The following is a 12933-nucleotide window of genomic DNA, read 5'->3' on the forward strand; positions in this document are numbered from 1 at the left end:
ATACCAACCTACCTTGGATTAACAGAAACCTACATACCAAAGTTTCGTTGAGATATCTCAATTTTTGCTCGAGTTATCGTGTACACGGACGGACGGACAACGGAAGACGGACGGACAGACAGACATGGCTTAATCGATTTCTCTATTCATTCTGAGCATTTATGTATACATTTGTCTATATCCATCTCGATTCGTTTTGGCTGTTACAAACAACCGTTATGTGAACAAAATTAATATACCCTTGTGCACAATTGCGCTCGGGTATAAAAATGTAAAAAAATAAACTTTTCCGTATACTCTGTGGCCTGGGCCACAAGCAACCAGGTTACTAATTATTGGTTATATGTCAGAATGTATTACTCATATTGAAATTTAAATGGCTGGGAACTAAGTCGTCATGTCGCCAGGTTATTCCTCCAAATTTATAATTTTTTAATTATTCGTCAAATTATATTTTTAGGTTGTGATTGAAAAATTGTCTGTTTCGTTTTGTGGAACAGTTATGTATGTATGTTACTTTTTTATTTCACAGTTAATTTGTTCATACGATAGTAGTCACCGGTACGCTTTAACATTTCAATTTAATTTTAGTATCAATTTTCTTTATGTCAACGTCTATTACATTACTTATTATTATTTTCTCTTGTTTTAAAACTTTTAATGTTATATTTAATGAACCGACTTTATTTTTGTATGTATATTAATCAGATATCTGCTGTAACAAAACTCGACAGGTCAGAACGACCGTACTTGAACAGGGAAAAAACAATTCACTCATACCCTTTCTTCGTTTTATGATTTTTACACCCGAGCGCACTTGTGCACAAGTATATTATAACTTTGATCACATAACGGTTGTTTGTAACATGCAAAACTACTCCGGCTGAACCCTCCACGAGGGTGCTGACTGGAAATGGGCACTACAGAGGATTATGTGCGATGTCAGAATGGTGCTCAGCTAAGATCAGGAATCAGTGCTATGTGCTAAACTCCTTAATAGCGTAGTCATATGGAAATGGTTTCTGATCGTGGCTTGGAGGTCTGAAGGGGCTGGATCAAGGCGTCACGCGCACCGTACCGAGGATCGGCCAGGCTGGGGGCCCCTAAATAGCCCAGTCGCGAACGGAGCCCTCTGGGAGGCGGCCACACCCAGGATGTAAGTAGGCCTTACCTGGGCATCGCGGATCTCTGCCCGGGTGGACGAACCCCTTTCTCCGCAGCCCGTGGGATCAATTATGGACAAAAAACAAATAACAACAACAACAACAAAAACAGCAAAAACAGCAACAACAACATCAAAAACAATTTATAAAGGGACCGGCCCCCTTAAAGCGTCGGAAGGGTCTCGGCCCACTAAACAAGGAGCTCAAGCGATGCAGAGTACCTCCACCAGCCGTAGTGCGGTGACAAATAGCGGGAAACCAAGGCCAATGGTGAAACCGGGCCAAGCTCTCGCAAAAACGAAGGAAAGTGGCGGTGGGGTTGCTCAAAGGAGTCCACCCCGGGAAACTCCTGGCACCAGTGGACGCCAACCTGGCATGCAGATTGCAGCCGGGGATAAGGCTGAATCTGGGGCGCAGGCCCCGGGCGGTCCTCCCGCGACACCCACGGCCTTCACGAGGCCTGACCAGAGGCCAGAACCAGCTGCAGCGGGCTATCGGCAGAGGAAGCTGGCTGCTCGAATCCTGCAAAGGTTCACCGCAACGCCTGACCTGTGTAGCAAGGCGAAAGAAGAGCATGTGAAGGAGATCCTCACAGAAATCGACTGGGCAAAGGCAGTCCTGCCCGACTACCGCAAGCCGGAGGAGAAGCAGCCGCAGGCGCCCTCCAGTAAGCGCAATAGATCGGGGGAAAATACGCCCAACCAATACGCAAAGAGGGTCAGAACGCAGGGGCCTTCTTTTGCTGAAGTAGCCAAGGAGCAGATCCTGCTCGGCGTCATCGATGAGAGCAATGAAGACAGCCTCACCCTGAGGCAGCAATGGAAGTGGGTTAAGGCCGCGATGGCCGACATTGCTATCAACATTATGTTGGAGAATCCGGGACCTCCGCCAACCTGCAAGGGAGCGGGGTGGTTCCAAAATAACATCCGCGTTATAGCATGCGAGGATGCTAGATCAGCGGAGATCTACAAGAAAACAGTCGCAGGTATTGGAGAAGTCTACCCTGGTGCGAAGCTCAGGGCGGTCGACTTCAAGGACCTACCGGTGCGACCGAGAGCGAGAGCATGGTTGCCTTGCAAGCCAGCGGAGCCAGAAAGGATCCTCCAAACCATAAGGCTCTATAACCCGGAGCTACCTACCGATAATTGGAAGGTGGTCAAAATCAACGAAAGCGGTAAAGCGACGATGCAGGTTGTCCTGCTTCTAAATAAGGACTCCATAGAGTTGTTGGAGCAAAAGAGCGGGGTCATACGTTACGGCTGTGACATGGCCAAAATTAAGGTCTACAGCAACGACGTAAACGCAGCGAAGAACCTGATCGCGGAGGTAGAGCCGGAAGAGGCCAACAGCGACGTGGAGATGGAGGAAGAATCCGAGCAGGTTGATCCGATGGACGACCTGACCGGGGGTTATGCCTCATCGACGTCTTCGCTGGGGGTCGGACGCATGCTTCGGCTTTATACGGAGGAGGAGTTGATCGAGATGTCGGAAGACGCGGTCAACTCCACCCTAATAGGCGACGTGGGCGATAACGGCCAAGATGGTGAAGGTACTGCAGATTAACCTTCACCACTGTAAAGCAGCTTCAGCTGCACTGCTGCTCCATCTAACAGCTAAAGGGGCAGCCGACATCGTCCTAATCCAAGAACCTTGGGTGGTGGGACAAAACATTTGTGGGCTGAAAGCGCCGGGCTACAGACTGGTAAGTGGAGCCTCAACGGGGAAACCAAGGACGTGCATATTGATAAGTATCACACTAAAGTGTCTCTTTCTTCCACAATTTAGCGACGAGGACACAACAGCGGTCAGTCTAAGTGCAAACGGACGACCAATTAAGATGGCATCCATGTACCTAGCGCATGACAAGGAGGTGCCAACTACCTGCATTAAAGACCTAGTGGCCAGCACGAGAGAGGCGCTAATTTTGGGAGGTGACGCGAATGCTCACCATCACACCTGGGGCAGCTCCGATGATAACGAACGGGGTGAGTCACTTTTTAATTTCATACTTAGTTCTAAGCTTGTTATTGCGAATAGGGGGAATGATCCCACTTTTATTACAAAATCCCGAAGGGAAGTTCTGGACGTTACCCTTATCTCTGAGAATGCGGAATGTCTGGTCGGGAAGTGGAAGGTGCTTGAGGAGCACTCCTTTTCCGACCACCGATATATCCAATTCGAGGTATTAGGGGAAACGCCCAAGGCTCCTCTAACTAGAAACTTGCGAAATGCCAACTGGCATAGGTATCGGAAAGAGCTGGATAGGCTTTTGCCACAAGATAGAGAGCCGGCTACTCCAGCAAACCTAGAGGAGCTGGAATATCTTGTCGACCATTTTACGGGGGCCTGCAGTAAGGCAATAGACATTGCATGCCCCAAAAAGCAGCACCGGGGTAGGAAAAAGCCACCCTGGTGGAATGAAGAAATCAGGATTTCACGCAAGAACTGCAGGAAAACCTTCAATCAGGCTACTGCGTCTGGTAGTGAGGGACATTGGGAGACCTACAAGACAACGTTACGGGAGTACAAGAAGCTCCTAAGAAGGTCGAAAAGAACCTCATGGAAAGACTTCTGCAATGGGGTGGAGTCTATCTCAGAGGCAGGCAGGCTCAGAAAGATACTCTCAGGTACTGCCCAGAAAGCCCCAGGATGCTTGCAAAGACCTGACGGCTCCTGGACAGAGACCGAGGAGGAATCACTGGATCTGCTTCTTTGCACACACTTCCCGGGTGCCACGGATAGCATGCCGGTACAGCCACATCTAACTGGAGATCTTTCGGTCACTGGAGATTTCCTCACTAGGGAAAAGGTCATCTGGTCTATTGGGACATTTAAGCCCTATAAATCAGCAGGTCCGGATGGCATTGCCCCCATACAGCTGCAGCAAACACTTCAGCTAAGCTCAGCGTGGCTACACGCTATAATTAAGGGAGTATTAGCTCTTAACCATATCCCTAGAAAGTGGAGGGAATCAAGAGTGGTGTTCATCCCCAAGGCAGGGAAGGTGTCTCACAATAACCCAAAGGATTTCAGGCCCATCACCTTGTCGTCATTTCAACTGAAGGTTATGGAGAGACTGGTGGAGGTCCGTATCAGAGAGTCGGTTGGTGACAGACTCTCTACCACACAACATGCTTATACGAAAGGTAGATCTACAGAAACGGCGCTACATGAAATAGTGTCGTATATAGAGAGATCACTAGACATCAAAGAATATACGCTAGCAGCCTTCCTGGATATAGAGGGCGCCTTTAACAACATCATGCCGGGCGCGATAACGGCAGCACTGACGGGCCTGGGCATCGACTCGCGCTTAGTTGCGCTCGTAAACCAAATGCTGAGATGCAGGGTGGTCCGGGCGGAGCTGGCGGGGGTATCGTTGACCAGGTTCGTAGAGAGGGGCACCCCGCAAGGGGGAGTCCTATCCCCTCTATTATGGGTCGCAGCGGTAAACTCACTGCTGTGTGGCATGGAGGGGGGTGGCTGTAAGGTTATTGCGTATGCGGATGATCTTGCACTAACAGTAAGTGGGAAATTTCCACAGACTCTATGTGACATTATGCAGGTAAAACTGAAGGAAGTCGAGAGTTGGACAAAAAATAACGGGTTAGGGGTAAACCCAAGCAAGACAGAACTTGTACTGTTCACAAGAAGGTACAAAATCCCCCCATTGATAACACCAAGGCTGGCACAGACCACACTAAAATTAAGCGAATCCGCTAAATACCTGGGGATAGTCCTAGATAAAAAATTAAGCTGGATTCAAAACACCGAAGAGCGGGTGCGGAAGGCCACGGTTGCCCTATACAGCTGCAGGAGAGCAATCGGCCAAAAATGGGGTTTAACCCCGAAGCTAGTGCACTGGATATACACCGTCGTGGTGAGGCCCATACTTCTGTACGGGGTAGTGGTATGGTGGCCAGTGCTGGAGAAGAAAGTAAACATTATTAAATTACAAAAAGTGGAGAGAACGGCCCTGATCTGCATTAGTGGTGCTCTCCGCACAACACCTACTATGGCAATGAATACGATCCTCAACATCATACCCATAGATATTATGGGACGACAATACGCTGCGTTTGCAGCCCTAAGACTACAGGGGCTTAAAAGCTGGAAAGCGGCTCGCTGTGGTCACACTACAATTCTGAGAAACCGACAACTACCGAGTACAAAGGACTACTGTGTACCAAGGCTCACTTTCACTAAAGGTTATAGCGTAATGCTACCTAGCAGGGAATCATGGCTCGAAGGAGTTCCGGGGTCTAGAGATGCCATAAGATTCTACACGGACGGCTCCAAACTAGAAAATAGGGTAGGAGGAGGCGTCTACTCGGAGAAATTGGGAATAAAAAGATCATTCCGACTACCTGACCACTGTAGTGTCTTTCAAGCCGAATTGGCAGCCATACAAGAAGCCGTTGACAGCCTAAAACTAGCTGTTATCGCCACTACGGAAATATATATATACTCAGACAGTCAGGCGGCCCTTATGGCGCTTGACTCTGTCACTATAAATTCGGAAACAGTTGCCAACTGCCGCAAATCACTTAACGTGATGGCAGAGCAGTTCGCTTTGCACCTGGTATGGGTACCGGGGCACAGTGACATACCAGGAAATGAGAAGGCAGACGAGCTTGCAAGGGCGGGTACTTCCTCTCCACTTTCACCAGCCTGGAAGAGGGTGGGTATGCCACTCGCTTCCTGCAAGCTCTTACTAAGGGAGAACTTCCTTGAAGAAGCGGCCTCCAGATGGGAGCGCACTGAAAACTGTAATACAACGAAGCTTACATGGCCAAAATGGGATGTACGGAGATCGAGAGAAATTCTCACTCTCAACAAAGGCGATATGTCACTGGCCATTGGTCTGCTCACAGGACATATTCTGATAGGAAGGCACGCAGAACGCCTCGGGGTTAGTCACAACGACTACTGCAGGAGCTGCCACGACGAAGAAGAGCCTGAATCAATAAGGCACTTACTCTGCGATTGCCCAGCACTGGGCAGGAAAAGACAGAAATTCCTAGGTGTTGCTGATTAAATCATTTAGAACTTTTCTACGTTTCAGTTTAATTTTTAACTGCAATGAAATCCTAATATGTGTAACATTTGTACGCTAAAATGCAACCGTGCCTCGAATATGTACACGCCATTGATTTGACCGAACCATTTTGAATTTGACCGTTCGGCTTTTCAAAGACGTACGAGGACACGGATAAGTAAGTCGCGTTATAATTTTTTGCTATTCATCTTACATTTCAATTAATATATATTTCAGATATTAAAACACATCTACATTCCGTATAAACGCACTAAGAGTAAAATAATAAACAAATACTTGTACAGTTCTTAATATATCCGTGCATTTTTTAATGACTTTAAGCATATTGGTCGCCGCCTCGTACGACCGACCTAAAGTTGCTATTGCGCCAGCAACAGATTTTAATATTTATCCTGCAAAATTCGTTTCATAACGCCTATGAATTCATCGGATTTGCAAGGAAATTGCCGAGTGACTCCTGGAAAATTACCGCGTTACAATCTACGAAGTAGAGTAGTTTCATCACATATTTGCGAAATCAAAATGGCCGACAACAGCGACAACAGCTCATGTAGCGGCGACGAAATTAACCGCACAATCGCACCACAGGACGGCATGATGGAGGAGTTACGTGAACAGGTAAGAAAATTACAAAGATCGCTCGCTGCATCGGAGCAGGAGAAGCTTCAACTCAAGGAAGTGATAAATCGCCAAGCTTCCAACGTCATCTCTGCCGTCGGTAACTCCGCCGAAGCTACCATTGATTGCACCCAAGCCGCCGAAGCTACCATCGCCTGCTCCCAATCTATCGAAGGCTCCACTGCCTGCTCTAAATATGCCGGAGCAAATATTGCCTTACCCAACGTTGGTGAACACTCCACCCTAGCCGCAGCTGCAAATGCCTACGCAGCAGAGCTAGGTGTTTACACCGCTAACGCAAATGCCACAGTGCTTCCAACCGGCGTTAGTTTTGCTAATGCCGCCTACACCACTGCCAATTCAGTTTACCCTACCATACAACATTCGACGCGTATGCAGCCTACTCTAAACCTCCCGAATTCGCGTTACACCATGAACGGTTCAGCAGCCAACGTGAACTCTGTACCAACCACAGCGCCAACAGTGCCTACGTATAATATGCCATACTTTTTTAGTCCCAATATTTCATCAGTTCCCGCAATGAACAACGCTCTACTAACTTCCAGTCCAATAAGCTACACACACCCCAGAAAGGTTCTAGATTTGCCAGAATTTCAAGGATCGGCCGAACAATGGCCTATGTTTTCCATTGCCTATAGGGAAACCACACAAATGTATGCCTATACAAATTTAGAAAATCTGCTACGTTTACAGAAAGCATTAAAAGGTAATGCCAGACAAAAGGTCGAATCATTACTCATACATCCAGCAAGCGTTGATTCGGTTATGAAAACATTAGAATTTAATTATGGTCGCCCTGATTTACTGATCCGTAGCCAAATAGCCAAGGCACGGGCTTTTCCTGCAATCACGGGAGCACGAGCATCTGATATTCTCAACTTCAATTCCATGGTGTCCAATTTAACAGCATTTATTGAAAATTCTGGAGCCATAGCGCACCTCAATAACCCAATACTCATTGTTGAACTGGTCAGTAAGCTGCCTATGAATAAAAGAGAGGAATGGTCTCGCCATACCTTTAATTTGCAGCACCCGTACCCCACTGTTCGTGATTTTTGCAACTGGTTGCAACAAACTGCCACTTACGTATCTATGGCTATCGACGTCACAACACAAAAGCATCCAACAGATGAGCAGATTAATTATAAAGCTAAGAATTCATCAAAGCCTGTGATGACAATCAGCAAAGACGTGAAAACATGCCCAATGTGTGAGCAAAATCATCACTTATATAAATGCCAAAAGTTTAGAGATAGCGATAACAATAGCCGTTGGAGTTTCGTAAAAAACAATCGATTGTGTTTTTGTTGCATGCAACCAGGGCATGGAATACAAAAGTGTAATAAACGTGAAAAATGTAATAAATGTAACAAATTCCACAATCGCCTACTTCACAATCCGAATGAAGATGTTAATGTAAACACAGCCCCTACACACACAGCTGTTGCCATAGTTAGTGCCGGCAAAGCTGTGCAACATGAGTCTACACAACAATCCAATTGGAAAAATCAGCGACAAACTCTACTCAAATATTTGCCAGTAAAATTGAGAGGCCCGAAAGGGGAAATAAACGTTATCGCCTTTATCGACGAAGGAGCGAAAATTTCCTTACTGGAGAATAGTGTTGCAAACGCAATTGGACTCAAAGGTAAAGCTGATATGCTTCAGCTGAAGTGGATCGGCAATCATACAGCAAGTGAGCGCTCTCGGCAAGTGTCGTTTGAAATTTCCGGCGAATTCGAAGCAGCAGAATTTTACCATATGAGAGGTGTACGCACAACAAAAAAATTTTTGATTACAACGGCGTTGTGCCGCAACTTCTTATTGGATTACCGCACTCGAATTTAATAAGAACAAACGAATCAATAAATTTTGATGAAGGCTTTGCAGTCCACAAAACAAAACTGGGGTGGGCAGTATTCGGATCAAACGAATATCATGCTAGTGACGGCACAATCGGTCACATAGGTATCGAAATGTGTAAGGTGTTTGAAACAAATAAACAAATAGCTGAATATTTTGCAGCCGAGAGCTTGGAAGTTAAACCGTTGCCAATGGTTAAGTCAGAGGCTGATAAAAGAGCTCAAGATTTACTTGATAAAACTACAAAATTCGAAAATGGAAAATACGAAACTGGCTTGTTGTGGCGCATCGAGGATGTTAATTTTCCGGAAAGTTATTCCATGGCGTTGAAGCGTTTGGAACAGATTGAAGTGAAGATGGCTAAAGATGTTGATTATTCAAGCTGGTACAAAAACAAAACAAAAGAGTATGTAGATAAGGGTTATGCCAGAAAATTGTCGCCAACCGAGGCATGTATAAGCGACAAGCGCACTTGGTATTTGCCTCATTTCGCCACTTGCAATCCAAACAAAGGGAACAAACGCAGGTTAGTCTTTGATGCCGCTGCTAGAGTAAACGAGATGAGCTTAAACGACGCACTTATGAAAGGGCCTGATGAATATCAGCCAGTATCTCTTATATCAATTTTGTTCAAATTTCGACAAGGCCAAATTGCAGTGTGTGGAGACATCCGCGAGATGTTCCACCGTATTCTCATTCGTCAGGAGGATCAAAATTCACAGTGCTTCCTATGGCGAGGTGGTGATCGATTTAAGCAACCAGACGTGTATGTGATGTGCGCAATGATCTTCGGATCCGTTAGTTCACCTTGTTCAGCACAATTCATTAAGAATGTAAATGCAGAGAAATATCGGGATAGTTGTCCGAGAGCAGTGAACGCTATTATCGATCGTCATTACGTCGACGATTATATGGACAGTTTTAACGATACGGAAGAAGGTATTAGCATCACAAAACAGGTGATAGACATTCACGGCAGCGCCGGCTTTCAGCTTCGAGGAATAGTTTCCAATTCTAAGAAACTGGTACAAGCCGTAGGAAATGATTCGGAGACACATTTACCACGGCTGCATAATCTTTGGCAAAATGAGTGCGCAACGGCGAAGGTGCTCGGCATGCATTGGAATCCCGCTGAAGATCAATTTATGTTTAAGTTAACCTTCACTAAAGTGCCAAAACCAGTTCTTGACGGCACCAGACGACCAACTAAAAGTGAAGTACTAAGCGCAATGATGTCAATCTTTGATCCCTTGGGGTTTCTTTGCAACATTATCCTGCGCGCTAAGATACTTATGCAGAGATTGTGGCAGAGAAAAGTTGATTGGCATGAGCCAATCCCAGACGACATATACGAAAAGTGGATGAAATGGTACAACAGCCTGCGCTACATTGAACGCTTCAAGATGCCAAGGTGTTACAGTACAAGTTTCCTCAACGCCGATGCTGATGTGCAGTTGCACATTTTTGTTGATGCTAGTGAGCTCGCGTACTCAGCGGTTGCATTCTGTCGCATGCAATACGAAGCTGCAACCGAGGTATCGTTTATTGCAGGAAGGTCCCGATGTAGTCCGCTGAAGCCGATTTCAATTCCAAGGTTGGAGCTTCAATCCGCCGTATTAGCAGTTCGACTGGAGGATGCCATAGTCAGCAGCCATGACATAAACCCCAGCAGCGTAACGTTTTGGTCCGACTCAAAAACGGTAATCCAGTGGATAAGGTCCGATGCCAGACGTTACAAACAGTTTGTTGCACATCGAATAGCAGAAGTTTTGGAATCCTCAGACGCATCCCGGTGGAGATGGCTACCAGGCAATGATAACCCAGCCGACGACGCTACACGGGTAAAAACATTCAGCTTAAATAGTAAGTGGTTGAATGGTCCTAGTTTTCTTAGGTTACCTCAAAGCAACTGGCCCGTCATGCCTAAGGACGTGAAGTCATCAGACTGCAATGAGGAAATGCGTTCCAAACAATTGTATCCTATATATGAGGATGGAATTTTACCATTCCATAGATATTCAAGTTATTACAGTTTCATTCATTATGAGTTGGGTCAGACTCGCCATCAGGAAATTTCGCGAACGTAGCTTTACTGTTCCTAAGATGTTAAATGTCAAACAAATGAAGAACGCCGAATTGTTAATCTGCCGTTTGGTACAGGCAACTGCATTCTGCGAGGAGCTTAAATGTCTGCAAAGCGCTTCCCCGATTGACAAACGTAGTACTTTATATAAGTTGAGCCCTATGCTAGACGAAGAGGGAGTCCTGCGACTAGGCGGACGTATTGATTTCGCAGAATGTATACCAATTTCAACGAAGCGACCGGTAATTTTGCCAAGGGGTCACGCTATTTCTCGACTTATTGTAAGGCACTTTCATGAGTTGTATTATCACCAAAACTTCGAGGCTACAATTTGCGCGATACGATATAAATTTTGGATTCCTAATGTACGCCGTCTTCTTAGATCAGTCAAAACCCAGTGCCAAGTATGTAAAAATTTAGCGCCGCTGATGGGACAATTGCCAATTGATAGGGTCCCTCCATTCGTGCGACCGTTTTCGTACACAGGGGTCGACTATTTTGGACCAGTACTCGTTGCCATAGGACGTCGACAGGAAAAACGCTGGGTTGCTATTTTTACTTGTCTTACCACAAGAGCTATCCATTTGGAGCTGGCCAGAGATCTCTCGACCGACGCTGCTATAATTGCTTGTCGAAACTTCGTAAATCGAAGAGGGGTACCGGTTCGTATGAGAAGCGATAGAGGAACGAATTTCGTCGGAGCCAGTAAAGAAGGCTGGGTGCAAATCGAGCAGGGCATATCATCCGAATGCAATCGCAGAGGCATCGAGTGGATCTTCAATACTCCAGGAAATCCTGAAGCTGGTGGCGTATGGGAGAGGATGGTACGCATCGTTAAAAGAGTTTTGCTCTTCACCTTAAAAGAACGTGCACCACAGGTTGAGACGCTACAAAGTCTCTTAATAGAGGCGGAAAATTTAGTTAATTCACGTCCGTTAACGCACGTGCCTATAGAGAGCTCTGACGCGGAGCCCCTTACGCCGAATCATTTCTTGTTGGGTTGTCCCAACTATGCACAAACCACCGCCGTTCCCGAAAAGGTAAACCTCCGAAAACAATGGCACATAGCTCAGCAATTGATGCAAACATTCTGGAAAAGGTGGGTCCTAGAATATCTGCCTACTTTGACACGTCGAACAAAATGGTACAAAAGGGTGAAACCAATAAGCATCGGAGATGTGGTTATCATATGTGATGACAACGAAAGCCGAGGCCACTGGAAGCGAGGCATCGTGGTCGAAGCTAAGCTAGCCGCTGATGGTCAAGTCCGATCCGTTTTAGTTAAGACCGCCGCAGGAAATCTACGGCGTCCAGCATCTAAGATTGCAGTTCTGGACGTTAAAGGTGATTCTCTCGTAAGTGAACCGAATAACGAGGGGGAGAATGTTGCTGATTAAATCATTTAGAACTTTTCTACGTTTCAGTTTAATTTTTAACTGCAATGAAATCCTAATATGTGTAACATTTGTACGCTAAAATGCAACCGTGCCTCGAATATGTACACGCCATTGATTTGACCGAACCATTTTGAATTTGACCGTTCGGCTTTTCAAAGACGTACGAGGACACGGATAAGTAAGTCGCGTTATAATTTTTTGCTATTCATCTTACATTTCAATTAATATATATTTCAGATATTAAAACACATCTACATTCCGTATAAACGCACTAAGAGTAAAATAATAAACAAATACTTGTATAGTTCTTAATATATCCGTGCATTTTTTAATGACTTTAAGCATATTGGTCGCCGCCTCGTACGACCGACCTAAAGTTGCTATTGCGCCAGCAACACTAGGTATAGGTCTTCTAGACGATCTAAGCGCGACTGCTAAGTTTGGAATACGGCAGTTGCTAAGGTTTGCAGACTCCACAAACTGGTTTAATGAATAGGGGTTTTCTTTGGATACATGTGGTATCACAATGGGCCCTGATCGGGCCTAAGTGTGCTGGCGCCCTCTGGGCCTAGCAGCCACTTCAACCTAACCTAACCTAACATGCAAAACGAATGGAGATAGATACAGACCATGATGCAATGATACAAAGTGGTATCAGTTGTGACAGCTCGATTTGACACTGCCTTAGCTCAGTANTCCTAAACAAAATTTGCTTTTTTATAGTATATT

The 12933-nt window shown here is 45.8% G+C and overlaps 1 protein-coding gene across 1 annotated transcript; it reads left to right on the top strand.

Moving 5' to 3' along the window:
* Positions 1-945: 945 nt before the first annotated feature.
* On the top strand, positions 946-12688 carry LOC108375735 (uncharacterized). The gene is made up of 2 exons (XM_017631879.1): positions 946-6187; positions 12606-12688. The coding sequence occupies exon 1, from the start codon at positions 1236-1238 to the stop codon at positions 2724-2726; it is 1491 nt and encodes a 496-aa protein (XP_017487368.1). The 5' UTR covers positions 946-1235; the 3' UTR covers positions 2727-6187; positions 12606-12688.
* Positions 12689-12933: the final 245 nt, after the last annotated feature.

Source organism: Rhagoletis zephyria, unplaced genomic scaffold (genome assembly GCF_001687245.7).
Source record: "Rhagoletis zephyria isolate East Lansing unplaced genomic scaffold, Rhagoletis_zephyria_1.1 Rzeph_scaffold_09369, whole genome shotgun sequence".
Classification (NCBI taxonomy): domain Eukaryota; kingdom Metazoa; phylum Arthropoda; class Insecta; order Diptera; family Tephritidae; genus Rhagoletis; species Rhagoletis zephyria.